Raw genomic sequence first — 24,676 nt, forward strand, 5'->3', positions numbered from 1 at the left:
GTCAGTACTGGAACTGGTTGGCAACTGAACCAGGCTGAGAAGTCCAGGATCAGAAAAAGAAAAGTGAAGCCCTGAAGGGTAAAATCAGTCATTAAAGAAAGAGATATATCTGATGAATGGTAGAAGGGAGATATTTGAACCTCTAGGCTTCAAACACCATGCCTATTTCTTTATGCATAGATACCTTCACATGGCATTTGAGGCTCTTCAAGGCATGGTTCAATCTTGCATTTTATGTTTTGTACTCCAACATTTGCTTTCATATGTGAGTATACACTCCAGTAAACAGATTTCCTTTTCTTGTGAAATATGTTCTCTCTCTTTAACTTCCATGCTATTATTCCTAGGATTTCCTGTGTCTGCTTAAAATGCCTAACAATGGCCACTGTCCTCATGCCACTTTCCATGATTCTCCACCTGGATTTAAGCTCTGCCTCCTCTGTACCCACCTCTCAGTTTATTTAATACTATTCCTGTAGCTGTAGTTAAACACAGTCTTGTCACCAACAAGCAGGGTAGGCTTAGGGATTAATGAAGGCCAATCAGGGCAATGGTGGACCCAGTAAGGAGGGCAGTATTCCAAAGAGGGAGAAGTGGTAGTTCAAAGGCCAAAGAGGGAGGTCATCACATCTGGCTGGCTCATGCACTGTTGGATGCTTTCCCTCCGAGCAGAAGCTAAGGCACGAGTCTCCTCCTGAAAACGACGATGTCCCTCCTCAGTAAGCCTCCAGAGGCCAGACCGTGGCTTTCCATTGGTCCCATCCTGAAAGTTGATTGGTGCCTTCTCAAAGCTGCCCAGGAAGCAGAGATTGTGGCGTATGGTGTTTTTCCAGCCATTTGGTGCTGTCCAAAAAAAAGGGAAATGCTGTCGGGTGAAACTGTAGATCTCTTGCACATTGAGGCCACAGGGGGGGCTGTTTCTTAATGCCAGTGCAATTAGGTGACTGTAATTGAGGGGGGGGCGGGGCCAGGACCTCCTCTCCTGGTTGTTGCCTTGCAATAATTTCTGGTTCTGGAAGCACTCACCTTTGTTAGGGGATTGAAGAGACACAGAGCAGTTGTCCTCTTGTTCCTCCGTTTTTTCTTCTGTGAGCTCCCAGTCACCAGAGGAATAAGTGAACCATTTCTGTGGGGAAGATTTCTTGCTGGAGGAAGTTGGCAGTGACTCCATCACTGTGGCCTTTGAGCAGTTAGACTCTTCATCCTTTGGGAGTGGCTGAGGGTAAGGAAGCATGCTTGTCAGATCCTTTTCCTTACTGGGCTTTAGGGTCTCCTGGCTGCCAAAGGGGCACATGATGTTGGGATTTACCCACATCCACAGGTTAGGTTCAGAGTCAGGACCATCTTTGTCCAGACTGGGTCTGCTCTCTTGAGGCACCTTTGGGGGATCCATTACTCGGAGTCTATATTTGGCAAGGTTCTGCTCAGCTAAGTGGCACTGGTCTGTGGTGCATGGCAAGAAGAACTCATTCCCCATGTCCCAGTCCAGCAGCCCTGGGACGTGGCCATGGAGACTGTACCAGAATTCAGGATTTTTTAGTTTTATGTCCATCTTTAGTGGAGAGGTAGGTAGAGAGAGATTTCTAAAAGGGCAGAAGTCTCTGAGGCACTTTTGAAAGCTGTTGTTGGGGCACTGTTTCTGATCCAGTATATCTCATCTGGGGAAATTATCAGGCGGCCTGCTAGAAGTACTAGAAAAAAGGGCATGGATACCTCATTGATTGGTGGTCAAACTTGGAGAAGTCTCAGTGTTCTACAACAGAGCTCAAAACAGAGAAGTAACCAGAGTTTTTAGCAGGAAAAAAGTTCAAAGTAGAATTCCTGAGCTTTTGTTGGAAGCAGGGAGTCCCCACAAGAGGACCTACACATTTTGAATTATGTGCCAACTAAGGTGACTTTCATAACAAGTTGATTGGCATATCTTTCAATGCTTTCTAGGTTCATTTAATGAAGGAACAAACAGATGTACAGATCACATTATATTTCTGAGTTGTTCTTAAATGGTTTAAGAAATCATTCCATTTTTAAAGTGCCTTTCGCCAAGAGCTTTCACATAGATGATCTCAACTGATTCTCATGACAGCCCTGCAAGATAACATAGTGGGTATCATTAACCCCATGTTACAGATAAGAGAACTAAGATCTACAGGATATTTAAGACTACATATCTAAGTAAGTAGCAGAGCTAGGTCCACAGTCCAGGTCTTCTGATTCTTTCATTATACCTATTGCCTCTTGATTCAACATACTTTACAAATGAAGCAGCAATATGTGTAACCCAAGTTGTTAAAGTGGTAACTATCAGAAGATGATCTCCATTAGTCTCAATCCCATGCTAGAACTCAACCATGTTATTATTTTCAATCCTACTCTGGAAAACGGCTGTCTTCCCTCTCTGCAGGTCACCTTCTCAGGAACTGAGTTCTGAATTATACTCTGAAGACTGTAGGACCAAAGAAGCTATGACGTGCAAGTTCCTGAAAACTCGAGTTTGACTCTCCAGTAAGTTAATCCCAAAGCTGTTCTTGAGAAAAAGCAAAATGGGAAAGTATCACTTGAGTCTGCACAAAATCCATCTATAAAGTGTGTGATTTTGTTAAAACGATTAGCTAGGAATATACCTCAAAAATATCCAGCAAATATCAAGAGGAGCTACTGGGGGACATACTAATCTCCCTATTGTTTTCCCACTCTCTTATCCTAGTCTATTCAAAAGAATCCTCCATACAGACTACCAGAGTGATCTTTTACTGTGTGTGTGTGTGTGTGTGTGTGTGTGTATAAAGTTTAATAATAACATCAACTTAATATTTATTTTTCTAAGCACTATACATGATTTAACTCATTAATACTCACAACAGTCCTATGAAATAGGTGCTCTTATTATTCTCCCTTTACAAAAGAAACAATGTAAAGAACAAAAACCCTAAGTCACACAGCTAGTGGAAGGCAGAACTGAGTTTCAAATCTAGGCAGCCTGTCTGCAGAGCACGTGCTTTTATTCACTTGATCTCTTCTGTTTCTCTGCTCCAAGATAAAATGTTATGACTTAATGCAGCATAAAAGGGTCTCTAGAATTCCACTCCATTTACCTTTCTAAACTAATTTATCACTTCAGCTTCCTTGCTTCATACTTTACATCCCAGAAATACTGAATTTCCGGGACTTTCACACTCCACCCCCATCATTCGTCTGTGTTCTCTTGCTCAAGTGGCCACTTCTACTTGGAATGACCTCCTCGCAATTTCCTTGGTTTGGTCAACTTCTACTCATCTTTTGAGACTCAAGAAACCTTCTCTAATAAAAAGTGCTGCTTCTACCTCCCCATAGGGAGGGAATTAATGGATCTCCTTTCCAGTGGAGCACTGACCTGAGCAAAGCAGAGGACTAGCCCTGAAATAATCAGCTTATTATCACAATCCCAGAGAGTCTGGCATCATTTTGGCTCTCACTAGTCCCTTATCCCATAAATGGGAGTTCTAGTGTTACAAAATTTCTATTTTCACCAGGGAACACAATCCAATCTTTAGGGACTGGCTAGTAAAACTAGGCTATCTTGTATTTTATTTCTTTGAGCCTCATTAAAGCATTTAATCTAATTGAGCACCTACTGTGTTCCAAGCATATGTAACAAGTCTGACAGATCAGTAAGACATACCCTGAGAGAATATCATAGCTTAATAGAGGAAGACAGACAAGTAAACAGAAAATTAAAGTGTAATGAGTGCTAGACACTATACTAGGAAAGCATAGAGAAGGAAAATCTAACCCAAATAATAGAAATCTGAAGTGTTCCCCATAGGAGATGCTTGAGCTAAGGTTTAAAAACATGTAACCCAAGAGCAGAGACATGGGGAACAGGCTAGCACATGGCAACCAAATGCTTGGTAACTTGTTTCTTAAGTGTGCTCGAAAAAAGGAGGCTGGAACATTTTGCATATGCTTAGGAAAAATATTTAAACTCATGTTTGTGGGTGAGTATCCTGATTTTCAGGCTCCTATACATTCCGAGTGTTAATGTAGGAAAAGTGTTAGTGATTGATGAAATCAAATAATAAGCAAAGCAGGTACAATAACATAATAAATTGGAAAAAGTGGAGGGAACTCATAATGATTTTAGAAATATATTTTCCAGTGTGTGCATGCTCATGCCTGTTCTCTTTCTCTTACACATAGACACACACACTAACGACCCAACAGCAGCAGCAGAAATAGCACTTTTGCATGCCATCAATTTCCAAAAGCATTCCTATGCCCAGACTGGTCTCTACTAAAAGGACTGGTAAGGAAAGTAGTTGATACATGCTTTGGAACAGGAAAAAAAATCAGATACATCTAATAAATAAATCCTCTTGTTACAAACAAAAATGCCTTCAAGAATGTCAGGGCCAGTGTTAACAGGATGGAAAGTCAACTTCAAAGGGCTCCTCCTGCCAAACTGTCTTTTTGACACATATATTATGATTATTTGACACTGGTTTAGTCTGTAAAGAGCTATGAGTACATAATGGTACCTCAAATTCTTTTAAAAGGTTATTGTAACAAAAAAAGAGCAAATGCCATAGGATATTTAAGTTTTCTTGTTTTTACATAGAAAATTCTCAAATGCACATGGGTATTTTTTACATTTTAAGTCAATGTTTATTTATAAAGTATAGATATGTACTTGTTTCTGTTGGAAGGTAAGCAGAAAAGAGTGCATGAGAAACAATGAGTAAGCCATATGTGTTTCCAGAAAAATAGGTACCACACCAATGAGTACTGCATATACTTGTATGGTGCCTGAGCTGTTTTCCAAACCATGCACCCTGGTCCTGGGGATATATCAGTCCATAGTAAGTGTCTCTTTCTAATTCATACAGAGGAGCCATCCAGATGCCATGTGTCCACAAGTCACATTTTCTTAGAGAGGGCATCTTTTTTTCTAATTCACACATAGAACAGCAGTCATGTATACTAAGAACTGGTAAAACAGATTAGCACTGATGGTCAAACATAATAATCAGGCAGGAATAGGTCCAATAAGGTTTTGCAGGATGGTTAACAATATAGTGTAAAGAAGAGAACTACCTAGGAAGACTCAATCTCTCATCTTCTAGGAAATGAATTATTTAGAAAGCCCTACTAACTATAATAAAATACAAATAAAAAACATAAACCTTAATAGTACTTATAAACTAGATAAATACAGCAAAAAGGCAGGATAATGGGTACTGCCAACATGCAAAAATTAAGAAATGTTTATTTTTGTTAAGAAAAGTTAACCCCCCCCAAAAAAACATTGCATGACAGAGAATCAGAAATGTCATGAAATACAAATAAAACATTATTTCTAAAAGGATTTTAGCCAATGTCTCATGTTAAGATTGAACTATGTCCTATGAGCCCCCAAAGAATTAATTATTGATAACAAATACTGTTACCTCAGCTTGTCTGAGATGGTATTTCTCTTTTCCTCTCAAATGGGTGAGATGATAGAAATCCTAAGAAAAGGTAAAAATAATAAAATTACTGAAATTGTAGTAAGATATCAAAAGAAGTGTAACAACTTAAAAAAGGAAAAATGTAAGGGTAGAAATAAAGAAGAAATAAATTAAACCTTGATGTTCATATTTCAGAATAGACTTAAATGTAAGACCATGAATATATCTGTAATCATTGCATTTGTGTATGTTTCAAATGTTATTCAAGCTGTCTGAAGTGTTTACAAAAAAAGCCATGTTAAATTTGCATGTATTACAGTTTAAAACTTTTAGGAAATTTATTTCATCAAATTGGTACACAATGTTCAGATGGTCAATAAAAATTAGTTTTAAAAGTTATGCTTATTAGTTATTTTAATTTAATAAAATTGAGCAGTAAACAAAGCACAAATAGTAGCAAATATTTCTCTTCATAAACAAAAGCCATTGGATGCTAAAGAATCTATGAAAGATTTTATTATTCTAACACTATTTTCATTAGCTTCTCTTTCCAGCAATTAGATTGACTTTTCAAGCTCCTGGAGACCTCCTCACTGTTCTCACATGAGCCAAAAACAAGAGTTCAATTTTGGACATTTTAAGTTTAAAGTAGCTGGGCTTGTTCAAACAGCAAACTATAATAGGCTATTGAAATAAATCATTGCCATTTGACCTACCAACTTATCTCTGCTATACCTTACTTCAGTTTCTTCATGTATAAAATAGAATAATAAAAAAACAAAAAAATCTACCTGAACAAGTTATTGAGAATATCAAATGAAACAATGTATATCATTAATGAATATATAATGTATATGAAGATCTAGTTTTAATATCTGATACATAATAAGTTCTATAACTATATGTTTTTGTTTATGTTATTCTTTTTAAGGGGAACATGGCACCTAAACATGAATATATCACACAGAAATCATATTGGAAAACAAATAAGATTTATTTTAATGACTTTTCATGGAATGGTTACTTAATTCAGCAATCATGAGATTGGATTCTAACTCCTAGTTTGGGAGCCACAATTTTGGGAACTCAAAAAAATTGGGAGCTCAAAAAACCTCAATCCAACAAAACTTTGAGTCTTTATTTCAAAGCTTTGAGAGTTCTGAACTTGCGGGAGCAAAACACCTCTTTATTTAGAATACTTTTTTTTCAAAGCATTATGAGACACTTTGAATTTCACTTACTGCTTGTTTTCCTTTCCAAGGTTTCAACCTCAAGTGCCTGTGAAGGGGAAGGGAACTTTCTACAAGACAAAATAAAACATAAAAAGAAATGAAAACCTTGTCAAGAGAGCTACATCCTCTGGTGAGTTTTGCACAGCTTAATGCAAAGAAGCTGTTCTTCTATAATAAGGATTAAATGACTTGTCAAAAACATACAGAGATTAGAGTCAGGATCCTAGGTACAGTACATGTTTTACACAATCTCAGCTGTTTTTTGTTATTCTGAAGAGGACAAGTCACACCAACATATGTATATTTTTTAAACATATATTGTAGCCAGGTCAATACAGCACAATGATTTCACAAAGTTTGGTAACCCCCTCCTCTTTGCTGCAAACATGTAAGAAATAATGGATAGAATTACATAGACAGACAGACAGACCATGAAAGATAGTCAAGCTTAAATACAAGAAAAGTATCTCATTAGACCAGAAATAAAAAATAATGTGTGGGACTGAAGCCATTGGCTTGTTGGGCTCTGGATTATCAAGTGGGAAATGAGAGTCAGGCATTTGGTTTCTTTGGGGGAAATGAGAACTAAAGTCAAGGACTAGAGTGGGGCTAACTCTGCTTGTAAAAAGAAGCTAAAAAATATAGCTGCCAAACCCTGGCAAACTGCAGGTCTGAGAAAGAAGAAAGTCACATAAAATCTTGCAACCAGATGCTGAGTCACACTGTTCACTAGCTATAGTAACTGGTTCTAATGGATCTCCTGGATTTGTAGTATCCTCAGTAACACCACAAGGTAGGAACTCAAAACTGCCATTCTGAGATCTAATGTGGTTTGAAGGCTGGAGGACTGGGAGGAAGCAACTAAAAAACCTCTAGATATAGACTAATGAAAAGAGGTAGATGAGATACAGGGAACAGCAACCTTTCATTCAAATTAAGCTGAAAACTAAAATCTTAAAATACATGAAGAAATTTAATAACAAGAACAATTAACAACCAAATCATTAATTCACTCCAGATAGTAATAATATTATGGACCCACCTGGAAAATAAGTATGTTTAGGATACTCAAAGAGATAAAGAGCTAACATATTAAAAATGTACAAAATGAGGGGCACCTGGGTGGTGGCTCAGTCAGTTGAGCATCGACTCTTGATTTTGGCTCAGGTCATGATCTCAGGGTCATGAGATGGAGCCCTGTGTCGGGCTCCATGTTCAGGGTGGAGCATGCTTAAGATTCTCTCCCTCTGTCTCCCTCTGCTCCTCCCCACCTCACCCCCCAACAAGCATGCACGTTCACTCTCTCTCTCTCTCTCTCTCAAAAAAAAAAAAAATGTACACAATGAAAGGAAACAATATGCCACTGAGATGATCAAGCTTTGTTCCATAGCTAGACTTCAGAAATGTGTGTGCCTAGCTATAGCGAATTAGTTCCCACTGCCCTGCAGCAGTGAGAAAGCCAGATATTGATGCCCATACAAGGTGTGTTGGGACTAGGCTAATTGCTGAAGCTAAGACTTAAGCTTAGATAAAGCCAGAGTGAAGAAACAGAACCACTGGCTCACTTATAAAATAACAATGACAATGGAGAGTATAGCCCAGTTTGAATCAAAACTAAGTGTGAAATTTGGAGAAGATGTAGATTCATATGATCTGTTTCATTCTTTTGAAGTAATTCTAACTGTTCATTGTGACACACAGTATAATGGTTGAGCAATCAGCTCTGCCTCAAAGGGTGCTGAGAGCTCCTTGCAGGAAGTTTACCAGAAGGTTCTGAAGCATTCTCGAAGTTTTTTATTTTTCTTATTTGTTAGGGGTCTTCTTTATTCATCTGAGAGAAAGAGAGAGAGAATGAGCAGGGGGGAGGGGCAGAGGCAGAGAGAGAGAGAGAGAGAGAACCAGACTCCCTGCTGAGCAAGGAGCCGGATGCAGGGCTCCATCCCAGGACCTGGAGACCATGACCTGAGCCAAAGGCAGACACTTAACTGACTCAGCCACCCAGGTGCCCCTCAAAGTTTTTTTTTAATTAAAAAATAATTTACATACATTAAAATTCATAGAACATAGATATTCAATTTGATGAATTTTGACAATTCTATACACCCACATAACCACTATCCAAAACAAGATGTGGAACATCTCTATCACCACAGAGGGTCTTCTCATCCCCTTTTCAGCCCATCTTTACTCACCCTTGTAATTACTTTCTGTCTTCTATCATCATAAATTACTTGTACCTGTACTTGTACTTTATGTAAAAAGAATTATACAATAATAATAATAATAATAATAGGGGTGCTGCATGGCTCAGTCAGTTAAGCATCTGCCTTCGGCTTAGGTCATGATTCCAGGGTCCTGGGATCAAGCCCCATGTCAGTTTCCTTGCTCAGCAGGTAGTCTCCTTGTCCCTCTCCCTCTGCCCCTCCCCCCGCTTGTGTGCTCTCTCGAAAACATAATAAATAAAAATAATAATAATGATAAAGCAATAATCTTAAGAGCTATTATAAAAATGTTTCCTTTTTAAGATATTATTTATTTGTCAGAGAGAGAGAGAGCAAGCACACAAGCAGGAGGAGTGGCAGGCAGAGGAAGAAGCGGGTTTGCTGTTGAGCAAGGATCCCAATGTGGGACTCGATCCCAGGGTCCTGGGATCATGACCTGAGCCAAAGACAGATGCTTAACCGACTGAGCCACCCAGGTGTCCCAAAAATGCTTCCTTCTAAAGAAGGTCAACTAGACTGAAAGCCGGCAATAATGGATGCTAGAAGCAATGTCCACAATAGCTAAATCGTGGAAAAAGCCGAGATGCCCTTCAACAGACAAATGGATAAAGATGTGGTCCATATATACAGTAGACTATTACTCAGCCATCAGAAAGGATGAATACCCAATTTCTGCATCAACATGGATGGGACTGGAGGAGATTATGCTAAGTGAAAGAAGTCAAGCCGAGAAAGTCAATTATCATATGGTTTCACTTATTTGTGGAACATAAGGAATAGCATGGAGGACATTAGGAGAAGAAAGGTAAAAATGAAGGGGGTAAATCTGGAGAGGGAGACGAACCATGAGAGACTATGGACTCTGAGACACAAACTGAGGGTTTTAGAGGGGAGGGGTTAGGGGGATGGGTTAGCCTGGTGATGGGTATTAAGGAGGGCATGTATTGCATGGAGCACCGGGTGTTATATGAAAACAATGAATCATGGAACACCACATCAAAAACTAATGATGTACTGTATGGTGACTAACATAACATAATAAAAAAAATAATGGATGCTAGAAATATTTACACATGCTGAAGTAAAACTGTCAACCTGGATATTTGTACCCAACTAATCAAGTGTAAGGGCAAAATAAAGACATTTTCAGTCTTTACTGAGAATTAATCACCTATTCAATGTCATTACATACACATGTAAGCCACGTATTTTAGCAATAAGGGAAGTGAAGCCAGAGAGAAAATATAGGGGGAAAAGGGAACCAATGATGAGCAAAGCAACTGATAAACTATGTTTAATATGACTATAAAATTATAACTGATTTTTGTGTTTCAAAGGGCAAACTAAAATTTTATCCAAAAATAAGAAAGGGTACAGTGAATAGTTCATGCATCCTAAAGCATTTGCCATAGTTAGGAGGATAGAAATATTGAATGACTACAGACTTTCTTTGACAATTTTATATATCTAAAATATTTAAGGACAAGCAATAAGAATATAAATATAATATATAGCATTCAAATCAGCAGAAGTAATGCGACAAAGAAGTCAGAAAGCTGATGTTAACCAAAAACAAACAAAAAAAGAGTAGAAATGAGTCAAAATATATCAATAAGCATAACAATTGTAAACAAGTTAATCCCACTTAATGAAGATAAGATTGTCATAATAGTTTCCTTTTGTAATCCAGTTATACACTGTTTGTAAGAACTATACCTAAAACAAAATCACATGAAAATATTGAAGCATAATAAAAATCGATAGTGCCAAAATAAAAAAAGTTGGTCTGGCAAAATTAATATTAGAGAAAACAGAATTAAAGGGATAAAAAGCATCAGTAATAGAGGTGCTACACAAACAAGACAATTATACCCCCTCCATCATAAACAAATGAGGAAGAAAAAATAATGACAAAAGTTTTGAGCAATATAAGCATAGAAAATAGACCTATATATAGAAAGACACAACTCTTCACCCAAAAAATAGAAAATCTACATTCATTTCAAGAATTTACCAAAAATTTACCACACAGTAGGTCACTAAGAAGTCTCAAAAGTTTCAAATAATCTATGTTCTTTGATCACAATTCCATTAGCCATGAAATATGGGAAAATAATAATAAAGTAAAACATTGCTTAGAAACTTCAAAAATCACTCCTTAAAATCTCTTTGATTAAATAAGAGTTCAAAATGAAAATTACAATATATTCAAACCCAAACAGCAAAAGAAACACTATATTCTGAAACTTGTGAGATACAGTAAAGCAGAATTTAGAATGGAATTTATAGCTGTAAATGAACAATTTTGTTGACAAGCAAAACATATTATAGATTATTTTTCCCAGAAATGAAAGTAGAAAAACCCAAAAAATAAATAAATCTTATTAAAAGACATAAGATAAAATCAAGAGATATACCATATTTACATACTGGATGGCTCAGTATTATAAGAAATGTTAATATTCTGCAATTTACTCTAAAAATCAGTGTCACTCCAGTCAAAATCCCCAAAGGATTGTTTAAAAAAGGCAACTTTTCAAGTTGATCTTCATATTAAAGGGAAGAGCAAAAGGCCTGGAATACCTAAGACACAATAAAGAAAATACAGTGAAGAGAATTGCTTTACCAGATACTAAGGCTTAGTATAAAGCTATAGTAAATTAAGACTGTTATTAAAAGAGGGAAGACAGAAAGGCCAAAGAACATGAGTCCAGAAACAAACCCCATCATCATTACTTTATTCTTCTTTGTTTTTCTCCTTAGCACTTATCATTCCTTAACATGCTATATAATTCTATTATTTATCTCATTGTCTGTTTGCCTCCTCAGGTCAATAAAGACAGAGATTTGTTGTCTGTGTTTATCTGTTTTCAATGAAAAGTGCCTAGAAGAGTGCTGCACTTAAAATAGATGATCAATAAATATCAGTTAAGTGAATAAAGAAAAACCTAAATGTGAAAATCAAAACTCAAATTTAAAAAAAAAGAAAATCCAGGGGAATAAATATGTTTATGCATTTGGAGCAGAGAACTTCTTAGAAATACAAAAGAACAGATTACATAAAAATTTTAAAATCACAGCCACACACACACACAGATGCACACACACTCCATTATAAATAAAAGTTAAGCTTCACTAGTAATCAGAGAAATGCAAATTAAAACAAAAATAAGATGATGTGACAAACCATTAGATTAACAATATCTAGTAAATTTAAAGATAGTTGAAACTTACTACCTGAGAATTCTTTTTTGTTTGAAAGGTAAATGAAAACTAGGTAACAACCTAAATGTTCATAGTAGATTAATATATATATATAATATATATATAAATTAGGGTATAATCATTATAATAGATTATTCTAATATTAGAATAATGTACCAAAGCTACACAGATCAATATGGCTTAATTTCACAAAAGCATAATTTTGAATGAAAAAGTTGTAAATGAATATATACTATATGCCATCATTTAAATGAAGTTTTAAAAGCTGCAACACAATACCATTTTAAATATGTAGATTCAAAAACGGGTAGAGAACGTTTAAAACTATGCAAAAGGAAAAAAGAAAATAGAATTATTTTCTAAAAGGGAGGGATATATAGGGAGTTTCAACTGTGTTTATAATGTGGGAAAATGAATCAATTATGAGATACTAATTCATACCCATCATTTTGGCAAAAAATTAAGAAACAATAACATCAAGCTTTGATAAGTAGGGTGGGAAACTCTCTCATCCACTACTGGGAGTGTAAATTAGTGCAACTGTTTTAAAGGGCAATTTGTCAGTGTTTATTAAAAGTTACAATCTGACTACCTTAAGATTCAGCAATTTTTACTTCTACATGTGTATCCTAGAAAATACTTGTAAGTGTGGGGGCGCCTAGGTGGCTCAGTCGTTAGGCGTCTGCCTTCAGCTCAGGTCATGATCCGAGCCCCACATCGGGCTCCCTGCTCGGCGGGAAGCCTGCTTCTCCTTTTCCCACTCCCCCTGCTTGTGTTCCCTCTCTCGCTGTGTCCCTCTCTGTCAAATAAATAAATAAAATCTTAATAAAAAAAAGAAAAGAAAATATTTGTAAGTGTGCTTAAGGAAACATGTAAGAGGGTTCTCCTCATAATACTGCTTGGAACGCTGAAAAATAGCTAAATGCTTATCAATATGGAAATAAGTGAACTAAACACAGTTACAAAAAAAAAAAAAACAATACCATGCAGCTTTCACAAAGAATAAATTATTCGTAAGAAGACTAGATGCAAACCAGAACCGTTGGTGAAAAAAATTAAGTTGTATAAAGTTACGGTAAACTATGGTTAATCAGAAGGCTGACCATAGTGAGGAGAGGACTCAGGTGTAAGTAGTGATGACTAAAAGCTTACCTGTAGTGATGAGGAGGACTCTGATGTGACAGAGCTGATCATAAGACTGCCAAAATAAGTACTTACTATGGCGGCACTAACTCGAAAATCCGCCAATGCAAAAAACACACACGTTCATAAGGCGGAGCTCTCCCTGCGTCTTCCTATACGATGAAGAATGTGACGTGAGCAAACCGACCCATGGAAAAGAGAAACATCATGATGTGGGCAGGGCTAACTGGAGGCCTGTCAATAGAAATGAGACAAGACGCTAGGCTACCCAGCAGCCTGCTTGTATGATAAAGAGGACCCTTATGTGAGGAAGACTGTCCATGGACTGCCTATAAAAAGGCGAAACATCATTGTTGTGGGCAGGCCTGATGAGAGGCCTCCTAATGGAAAAATAAGACCCTGGTGTCAGCAAGAGTGAGCATAGGACTGTCTGCATAATAAGGAAAGGCCCTGGTATGTACTGAGATGAATAGAGAACTTCTGGTAGAGAAGAATCCTGGTATAGGTATGCCAATAGAGGAGAACTTTTGTGTGGGTGGAACTGTCCAGATGCCTGCTTATACAAACCCTAGTTTGGAAGGGTATAATTAGAAGCCTTTCAATAAAGAATAGAAGAGACCTTAGTGTGGGTGGGACTAACTAGAGGCTGCCTATGGTAATAGGAAGGACTCAATGTAGGTGGGGCTGTCCAAAGACTTGCCTGTAATGATAATGAGGAGGACACTGTTGTGCTTGGAGCTGGCAGAGGTGATTATACTGAAGACCAGGATTCTGAAGTGGTTGAAGTATTAGGGGCCTGTTTGAAAAAAATGAGGAAAATCCCTGTGTGGTGGAATAAAAAAAGAAGGCTGGCTGTAGTAATAAAGAGGATCAAAGATGGGTATGACCATGTAGAAGATTGCAAATGGAGAGTTGTATGCTTTTCTGGGGATTAGGTGCTAATAATGGAGTGGCAGTTTGGATCTGGTTCTATGGAAAAACCAGCTCTGGAGTGGATAAATCCAAGATCTGTTAGAGGAATCGTCTTCAGGTATACTAGGAAGACTTTGGTATCAGATTAATGCTGGTCTCATAGAATGAGTTAGGGAGTGTGCATTTCTATTCAATTTTTTTAATTCAATTTTTTGGAAGAGTTTGAGAATGATTGGTATTAATTTTTCTTTATATGTTTAGTAGAATTCTCCAGTGAAGTGACCTGGCCCAAGGCTATTCTTGTTAGGGTGGTTTTTAAATCAATGATTCAATCTCCTTACTATTATGGGTATACTGAGATTTTCTATTTCTTCTTGATCTAGTCTCGGTAGATTGTGTGTTTCTATATATTTGTCTATTTAATCTAGATTATTCAAATTTTTGGCATGAAATTGTTCATAGTACTCTCTTATAGTCTTTTAGTTCTATAAACATAGTAGTAATGTCCTCACGTTTCTGATTTTAACAATGTATTACCTGTTTTTATAAGTTTTTACTTAAATTCCAGTTAATTCACATGCAGTGTAATATTAGTTTCAGGTATACAATATAGTGATTCAGCACTTCCACACATCTGGTGCTCATCACAAGTGAACTCCTTAATTCCCATCACCTATTTAACCTATCCCCCCACCCATCTCCTCTCTGATAAATATCAAATTGTTCTCTAAGAGTCTGTGTCATGGATTGCCTCTCTCTCTTTTTTCCCTTTTGTTTTGTTTCTTAAATTCCACATATGAATGAAATCATATGGTATTTTTATCTTACTGACTGATTCCGCTTATCATAATACTCTCTAGTTCCATCCATGCCTTTGCAAAAGATGGCTGAGCAATATTCCATTATATATATACACCACATCTTCTTTATCCATTCATCAGTCAATGGATATTTTGGATCTATCCATAATTTGGTTATTATTGAGAGTGCTTCTAGAAACATTGGGTTGCATGTGCCCCTTCAAATCAGCATTTTTGTATCCTTGGGGAAAATAACTAATAGTACAGTTGCTGGCTTATAGGGTAGTTCTATTTTTAACTTTTTGAGGACCCCCATACTGCTTTCCAGAGTGGCTACACCAGTTTACACTCCCAACAGTGCAAGAGGGTACCCTTTCTTCACATCCTCACCAACACCTGTTGTTCCTGAGTTGTTGATTTTATCCATTCTGACAGGTGTGAGATAATATCTCATTGTAGTTTTGATTTGTATTTCCTTTATGATCAGTGATGTTGGCATCTTTTCATGTGTCTGTTGACTATCTGGATGTCTTCTTTGGAAAAGTGTCCATTCATGTCTTCTGCCCATGTTTTAATTGGATTATGTTTATTGGGGTGTTGAGTTTTATAGTTTCTTTATAGATTTTAGATACTAACCTTTTATCGGATATGTCATTTGCAAATATCTTCTCCCATTCCATAGGTTGCCTTTTAGTTGTGTTGATTGTTTCCTTTGCTGTGCAGAAGCTTTTCATTTTGATGAAGCCTCAGTAGTTTATTTTTGCTTTTGTTTCTCTTGCCTCAGGTGACATATCTAGAAAGAAGTTGGTATGGTCAATGTCAAAGAGGTTACTGCCTGTGTTCTTCTCTAGGATTTTGATGGTTTCTTGACTCACATTTGGGTCTTTCATCCATTTGAATTTATTTTTGTGTATTGTGTAAGAAAGTGGTCCACTTTCATTCTTTTGCATACAGCTGTCCAGTTTTCCCAACACCATTTGTTGAAAAGACTGTCTTTTCTCCATTGGATATTCTTTCATGCTTTGTTGAAGATTAATTGACCATATAGTTCTGGGTTCGTTTCTGGGCTTTCTATTCTGTTCCATTATCTATGTGTCTATTTTTATGCCCGTACCTTACTGTTTTTATCACTACACCTTGTAGTAAACTTTGAAGTCTGGAATTGGGATGGCTCCAGCTTTGATTTTCTTTTTCACGGTTGCTTTGTCTATTCAGGATTGTGTGGTTCCATAAAAACTTGAAGATTTTTTTTTTAGCTGTGTGAAAAATGCTGTTGATATTTTGATAGGGATTGCATTAAACCTCTAAATTGTTTTGGGTGGTGTAGACATTTTAAAAATATTTGTTCTTCAGATCCATGAGCATGGAATGTCTTTCCATTTCTTTGTGTCATCTTCAAATTCTTTCATCAGGGTTTTAAATTTTTCACAGTACAGTTGTTTCAACTCTTTGGTTATGTTTATGCCTATGTATCTTATGGTTTTTTGGTGCAATTATAAATGAGATTCCTTACTTTCTCTTTCTGATGCTTCATTATTGGCATAGAGATACAACAGATGTCTGTACATTGATTTTGTGTCCTCCAACTTTAATGAATTTGTGTATCAGTTCTAGCACTTTTTTGGTGGTATCTCTCAGGGTTTTGCATACACTATCATTTCATCTGCAAATAGTGGAAGTTTTCCCTCTTCCTTGCTGATTTGGATGCTTTTTTTTCTTTTTGTTGTCTAATTACTGTGGCTAGTACTTCCAGTACAATGTTAAAGAACAGTAGTTACAGGAGACATCCCTGTCTTGTTCCTGACCATAGAGGAAAAACTCAGGTTTTCTCCACTGATGATGATATTAGCTGTGGGTTTTTTGTATATGGCCTTTACTGAGGGTTTGTTGAGGGTTTTATCATGAGTGTATGTTGTACTTTGTCAAATGCTTTTTCTACATCTATTGAAAGGATCATATGGTTTTTATCCTTTCTTTTATTAATGTGGTATATCATGCTGATTAATTTAGGAATATTGAACCACCATCACAATCCAGGAATAAGTCCTACTTGATTGTGGTGAATTTTATTTAATTTTATTTTTAAATTTTCATCACATCACTAATGTATTGTTGAATTTAGTGTGCTAGTAATTTTTTTGAGATTTTTTTGCATCCATGTTCATCAGGAATATTGGCCCGTAGTTCTCTTTTTTTGCAGTGTCTTTATCTGGTTTTGGTATCAGGGTAATGCTGGCATCATAGAGTGAATGTGCAAGTTTTCCTTCCTTTTCTGTTTGTTGGAATGGTTTGAGAAGACTAGGTATTAACTCTTCTTTAAATGTTTAGTAGAGTATGCCAGTGAAGCCAATTATCCTTGGACTGGGGGTTTTTTGATTAGTGATTCAATTTCTTTGATGGTTATTGGTCTGTTCAAGTTTTCTATTACTTTCTGTTTCAGTTTTGATAGTTCATATGTTTCTTGGAATTTATTCATTTCTTCCAATTTGTTGGCATAGAGTTTTTCATAATATTCTCTTATAATTGTTTGTATATTTGTGGTATTGGTTGTTATTTCTCCTCTCTCATTTGTGATCCTATTTATTTGCATTTCTTCTCTTCTTGAAAAGTCTGGCTAGAGGTTTTATCAATTTTATTATAAAAACAGCTCCTGGTTTCATTAATATGTTCTACCATTTTTTAGTTTCTATATCATCTCTAGATTCTGCTCTAATATTTTTTATTTCCCTCCTTCTGCTGGCTTTATGCTTCATTTGTTGTTCTTTTTCTAGTTCCTTATAGGTGTAAGGTAGTTCATTAATCTGAGATGTTTCTTCCTTTTTGAGGTAGGCCTGTATTGCTATATACTTCCCTTGCAGGACCACTTTTTCTACATCCCAAAGGTTTTGCTGTGGGCAGGGTTTTGTGCTGGTCTTCTGGGGGAAGAGCCTACCCTACTTGGACTGAGGCAAGTTTGACTCCATTTTCCCATTTTTTAAAGAAAATTGGATTGTTTTCTTGTTGAGTTTTGGGAGTTCTTTATATATTCTGTATATTAGATCATTTTCAGATATATGACATGAAAAGGTTTTCTCCCATTATGTGGTTTATATTTTAAATTTATTGACAGGATCTTTCCTCATACAAGAGTTTTAAGATTTGAAGAAGCCCAGTTGTTCCATTTTTCTTCTTTTGTAACTTATGCTTTAGTGTCATATCTAAGAATACATTGCTAAATCCAAAGTCACAAATATTTACATAATTTCCCAGGAGAAGACTGTGGAGTAGTAGGAGAAGCCTAGGCTTGTCTCATCCCACGAACACAACTAGATAACTATAAAATCATTCTGCATACCCCAGAAATCAACCTGGAGAAGCCTACGCGTGTCTCATCCCATGAACACAACTAGATAACTATCAAATTTATCCGCATACCCCAAAAATCAACCTGAAGACTGACAGAATGAAATCCACATCTAAAAGGAGAGAAAAACCACATCAAAGAAGGTAGGAAGTTCAGAGACATGGTTTGGAGGAGAAATGGATTGCAGCTTCTGTGGGGGAAAGGAACCAAGGATGCAGATAAGGAGGAGACAGAAAGGAGCACACAAGGGAATGCACAAGGAGAATGTTTCCCTAAGCCATTGGCAGGGAAAATGAGAGGGGCTGATTTTCATGAGTTCTTGCAACCAGCGGGGCTTAAAGCCAGGAATTTTAAAGGTTGGAAGGTTTGGCTGGCATAGAGTCCTGTGGGCATCACCTTACTCCTGGAGGTAAGGCAGGCTAACAACCCAAGGGCATATGGAGTAGAAACAGCAATGTGAAGAATACCTGGGGCATACAGGAGGGAGATTATTTACACTTTGAGAGAGTACCTGAGAGATAGTTTTCATGGAGATACCTGTACAGGGACAAAGGAGCTGGCTTGTGCCATTTCCCTCCCCCGCCCCCTAGCATAAACAAAGAGCCACCTGTGGGAAGCAGCACAAAGCCCACATTTGCTGCCTAACTTGCTTACACTAATTCTCACACCACTGTGCTCTGATGGGGCTGCCCTTCTCAATCAAGCTTCCCTCAGGTTCAGCATAGTGGGCCCCTTCCCCAGAAGACCAGCAGAAACCCCTGCCCACACCACATCTCTCAACCAGAGAGTTCTGCAGGGCTTCACTTCTAGTGGAAGTAGCATCAGGTCTCATTTAACAAACAAACCAGGGCACAACTAGTTAAAACTCACCATATTCTGCCCAAGGACCAAACACCACCCACTGCAGACAAGTAGAGCCTCTGCAGACAACTAACCTGAAGGATAGAGCAGCCAAAACACAACAGCAGAGTGCATACAGCACATACCAGAGACATTGCCTGAAATGCCAGTCTCTGGACACTACATGACCTCTTCTTCATAAAGCCCTTACTCTCAGGAGCAGGAAACATAACTGGCTTTTCTAACACAAAGAAGGCAGAGACTTTGACAAAATAACAAGCTAAAGGAATTCATCCTAAATGAAAGAACAGTTAAGGTCACAGCCAGAGATCTAAGTGAATCAGATCTAAGTAACATGCCTGATGGAGAATTTAAAGCAAAGATCACAAGGATACTCACTGGGCTTGAGAAAATAATGGAAGACTTCAGGGAGACCCTTATCACAGAGATTAAAGAGTTAAAAAAGAATCAGAAATGAAGAATGCAATAACTGAGATTGTAAACAGCTTGATCCAATGAATACAAGAATGGAAAAAGCAGAGGTATAAATAAGTGATGTAGAAGACAAAATGGAAAATAATGAAACTGAACAAAAGAGAGAAAGAAGAATTATGGAACACAAGAATAGACGTAGGGAATTCAGTGACAGCATCAAACATAATAACATTCATATTATGAGTTCCAGAAGAAGAAGAGTGAGTAAAGGGGGGCAGAAAGTTTATGTGAGGAAATAATAGCTAATACTTCCCTAATCTGGAGAAAGAAACAGATATCCAGACCCAGGAGGTACAGAGAAATCCCATCAAAATCAACAAAAGCAGGCCAACACCAAGATACATTGTAAATAAATTTGCAAAATATAGCAATAAAGAAAAAACCTTAAAAACAGCAAGACAAAGGAAGTCCTTAACTTAAAAAGGAAAACCAATAAGGCTAGCTGCAGATCACTTAACAGAAACATGGCAGGCAAGAAGAAAGTGGCATGATATATTCAACATGTTGAATGGGAAAAATCTATAGCCAAGAATACCCTATACTGCAAGGCTATCATTCAGAATAGAAGGAGAGATAGAGTTTCCCAGACAACCAAAAAATTAAGGAGTTTGTGACCACTAAACCAGCCCTGCAAAAAATATTAAAGGGGACTCTTTGGGGACACCTGAGTGGCTTAGTCAGTTAAGCATCTGCCTTTGGCTCAGGTCATGATCCCAGGGTCCTGGGATTGAGTCCCACATCAGGCTCCTTGCTGCTCCCCCTGCTTGTGCCCTCTCTTTCTCTCTCTCTGACAAATAAATAAAATCTTAAAAAAGGGAGGGTCTCTTTGGAAAGGAAAGACCAAAAGGGACAAAGACAAGAAAGGAACAGAGCAAATCTCCAGGAACAATGAAAAAACAAGTTATAAAATGGCAACAAATACACATCTATCAATAATTACTCTGAATGTAAATAGGCTAAACACTCCCATCAAAAGACATTGGATGACAGAATGGATAAGAAAAAAAGACTCATCTATATGCTTCCTACAAGAGACTCATTTTAAACCTAGAGACACCTGTGGGTTGAAAGTGAAGGGATGAAGAAATATTTATCATGCAAATACATATCAAAAGAAAGCCAGAGTAGCAATACTTCTATCAGAAAAACTAGACTTTAAAAGGAGAGACATAAAAGGGCACTATATCGTAATAAAAGGTACAGTCCAGCAGGATGATCTAACAATTGTAAATATCCATGCACCCAAAATGGGAGCACACAAATATATGAAACAATTAATAACAAACCTAAAGGAACTCATTGATAGCAATACAATAATAGTAAGGGACTTTAGTACTCTACTTAAATCAATGAACAGATCATCTAAATGGAAAATCAACAAGGAAACAATGGCTTTGTATGACACACTGGGCCAGATGGACTTAACAAATATATTCAGAACATTCTGTCCTTAAACAGCAGAATACACATTCTTGTCATGTGCATATGGACATTCTCTTGAATAGATCACATATTAGGTCAGGCCTCAACAAGTGCAAAAAGATTGAGATCATACCATGCATATGTTCTGACCAAAATGCTACAAAACTAGAATCCAACCATAAGAGAAAAATTGGAAAGACCACAAATACATGGAGGTTAAACAACATGTTACTAAACAATGAATGAGTCAACAAGGAAATGAAAGAAGAAATAAAAAAAAAATACATGGAAGAAAATGAAAATGAAAACTCAATGGTCCAAAACCTTCATGATGCAGCAGAAGTGGTCCTAAGAGGGAAGTGTATAGCAATACATGTCTACCTTAAGCATCAAGAAAAAGCTCAAAAAAAAAAAAAAAAACAACAAACAACCTAACCTTTACCACTAAAGGAGCTAGAAAAGAAGATGTGATACATATACACAATGGAATATTATTCAGCCATCAGAAACGATGAATACCCACCATTTGTATCGACATGGATGGAACTGGAGGGGATTATGTTAAGTGAAGTAAATCAAGCAGAGAAAGACAATTATCATATGGTTTCACTCATATGTGGAACAAAAGCAATAGCATGGAGGACCATAGTGGAAGGGAGGGAAATCCAAAGGGGGAGAAATCAGAGAGGGAGGTGAACCTTGAGAGACTAGAGACCCTGGGAAACAATCTGAGGGTTTCCGAGGGGAGGAGGATGGGGGAAGGGGATAACAGGGTGATGGGTATGGAGGGCACGTGTTGTGATGAGCACTGGGTACTTAACTAATGAATCATTGGACACTACATCAAAAACTAATTATATACTATTCAGTGGCTAACTGAACATAATTTTTTAAAAAAGTTAAAAGTAAAAACAAAACAAAACAAAATGAACCCTAAAGTAGACATGAGAAGGAAATAATAAAAATTAGAGCAGGAATAAATGATATAGAAACTAAGAAAATATACAATAGAACAGATCAATGAAATCAGGAGCTGGTTCTTTGAAAAAAATAATAAAACTGATAAACTGTTAGCCATACTTATCAAAAAGAAAAGAGAAAGGACTCAAATAAAAAAATCACAAATGAGAGAAGAGAAATAACAACAGCAGAGGAATAGAAATACTTATGAGAGAATATTATGGAAAACTACGTGCCTAAAATTGGACAAACTGGAAGAAATGGATAATTTCCTAGAAATATATAAAGTACCAAAACTGAAATAGGAAGAAATAGAAAACTCGAACAGACCATTAACCTGTAAAGAAATTGAATCAGTAGTTAAAAAACTCCCAGTGAACAAAAGTCCAGGCCCAGATTGCTTCACAGTCAAATTCTACAAAACATTTAAAGAAGACTTAATACCTATTCTTCTCAAGCTATTGTAAAAACTAGAAAGAAAGGAAAATTCCAAATTCATTCAATGAGGCCAGCATTATCCTGGTTCCAAAACCAGATTAAGATTCCACTAAAAAAGATAACTACAGGCCAATATCCCTGATGAACACAGATGTAAAAATTTTCAACAAAATTCTACCAAACCAAATCCAGCAGTACATTAAAAGAATCATTCACCATTATCAAGTGGGATTGATTCCTGGGTTGCGAGTGTGATTCAATATTCACAAATCAATCAATGTTATACACCACATTATTAAAGAAAGTGTAAGAGCCATATTATTCTTTCAATAGTTGCGGGAAAAGCATTTGACAAAGTATTACATTCATTCATGATAAAAACCCTCAACAAAGTAGGGTTAGAGGGAATGTACCTCAACATAATAAAGACTGTATACTCAAAACCCTAATATCATCATCAATGGAGATCAATTGATGATCTACTGAGATCATCAATGGAGATCAAGCTTTTCCTCCATGGTCAGAAACAAGACTCTCACCATTGTTATTTAACACAGTACTGGAAATCCTAGCCACATCAATCAGACAACACAAAGAAATTAATGGCATCCATACCAGCAAGGAAGAAGTCAAACCTTCACTGTTTGCAGATGACATGAGAATATATATAGAAAACCTGATAGACTTTACCAAAAAATTGCTAGAACTGATACATGAACTCAGTAAATTTGCAGGATACAAAATGAATGTACAGAAATCTGTTGCATTTCTGTACACCAATAATGAAACAGCAGAAAGAGAACGTGAGGAATCATTCCCATGTACACTTGCACAAAATAACATAAGATACCTAGGCATAATCCTAATCAAAGAGGTGAAAAATCTTTCTTCTCAAAACTATAAAACACTGAAGAAAAAATTGAAGATGATACAAAGAAATGGAAAGGCATTCCATTCCATGGTCATGGATCTGAAGAACAAATATTGTTAAAATATGTATATTACCCAAAGCAATTTACATGTTTAATATAATTACTATAAAATATGAACACCATTTTTTCACAGAGAAAACATTTCCTACAATGAGATATCACCTTATACCTGTCAGAATGGCTAACATCAACAATAGGTGATGACAGGGTTGTGGAGAAAAAGGGAACACTCATTTACTGTTGGTGGGAATGCAAGCTGGTTTGGCCAATGTGGAAAAGAGTATGGAGGTTTCTCAGACATTAAAAATAAAACTATTCTATGATCCTGGAATCACACTACTATTTACCCATAGAATATGAAAACACTAATTCAAAGAGATACATGCACCCTGATGTGTATAGCAGCATTATTTACAAAAGCCAAATCATGGAAGTTGCTGAAGTGTCCATCAATTGATGAATGGATAAAGAAGAAGTGGTATATATACACAATGGAATATTACTCAGCCATTAATCGATTAATGGGTAAATAAGAAGTGGTATATATACACAATGGAATATTACTCAGCCATAGAAAAGAATGGACTCTTGCCATTTGCAAGGACAAGGATGCAGCTAGAGATATAATGCTAACTGAAATATCTCAGTCAGAGAAAGACAGATACCATATGATTTCACTCATATTTGGAATTTAAGAATCAAATGAGCAAAGGAAAAAAAAGAGAGAAATCAAGAAGCAGACTCAATTATAGAGAAGAAACAGATGGTTATCAAAGGGGAGGTCAGTGGGGGGTTGGGTTAAATAGGTAATGGGGATCAAAGACTGCACTTGTCCTGTTGAGTACTGGGTGATGAATGGAATTGTTGAATAACTATATTGTACACCTGAAATCAATATAACACTCTATGTTCACTAACTGGAATGAAAGTAAAAACTTAAAAATAATGAAAACATGAACAGTAATATGTATACATAATTGAATTATATATAATATGTAAGAGAGAACACATTCAATATATAGTTTAAAGGCATTTTTATAATAGGAGAAAGAAATGTCATGTAATGTGAGAATATTAATATGAAATTATTTAAGGTATATGTTTGAAGGTAGAGTTTTATTGGTTTGGGTGGGTACAATAACTAGAACAGGAGCTCTTATTCAAGGCAGTAAAAGTTCTGAGGGTTAGAGAGGTTAGCTACATTGTAGTTCCATATTCATTAGATATGCAAAAACCAAGAATGCCTATTCAACAGAATAAAATCCAAAGACCTAGAGCAATCTCAAAGT

At 36.6% G+C, this 24,676-nt stretch overlaps 1 protein-coding gene across 1 annotated transcript; it reads right to left on the minus strand.

Moving 5' to 3' along the window:
- Positions 1-601: 601 nt before the first annotated feature.
- On the minus strand, positions 602-1,552 carry FOXR2 (forkhead box R2). The gene has a single exon (XM_027607428.1). It carries the CDS (start codon positions 1,550-1,552, stop codon positions 602-604), a length of 951 nt encoding a protein of 316 aa, XP_027463229.1.
- Between the last annotated feature and the right edge of the window lie 23,124 nt (positions 1,553-24,676).

The sequence above is a fragment of the Zalophus californianus genome, chromosome X, assembly GCF_009762305.2.
Source record: "Zalophus californianus isolate mZalCal1 chromosome X, mZalCal1.pri.v2, whole genome shotgun sequence".
NCBI lineage: Eukaryota > Metazoa > Chordata > Mammalia > Carnivora > Otariidae > Zalophus > Zalophus californianus.

Excerpts from the sequence above, each read along its gene's own strand:
- FOXR2 (XM_027607428.1), bottom strand. The coding sequence starts at position 1,552 with ATGGACATAAAACTAAAAAATCCTGAATTCTGGTACAGTCTCCATGGC.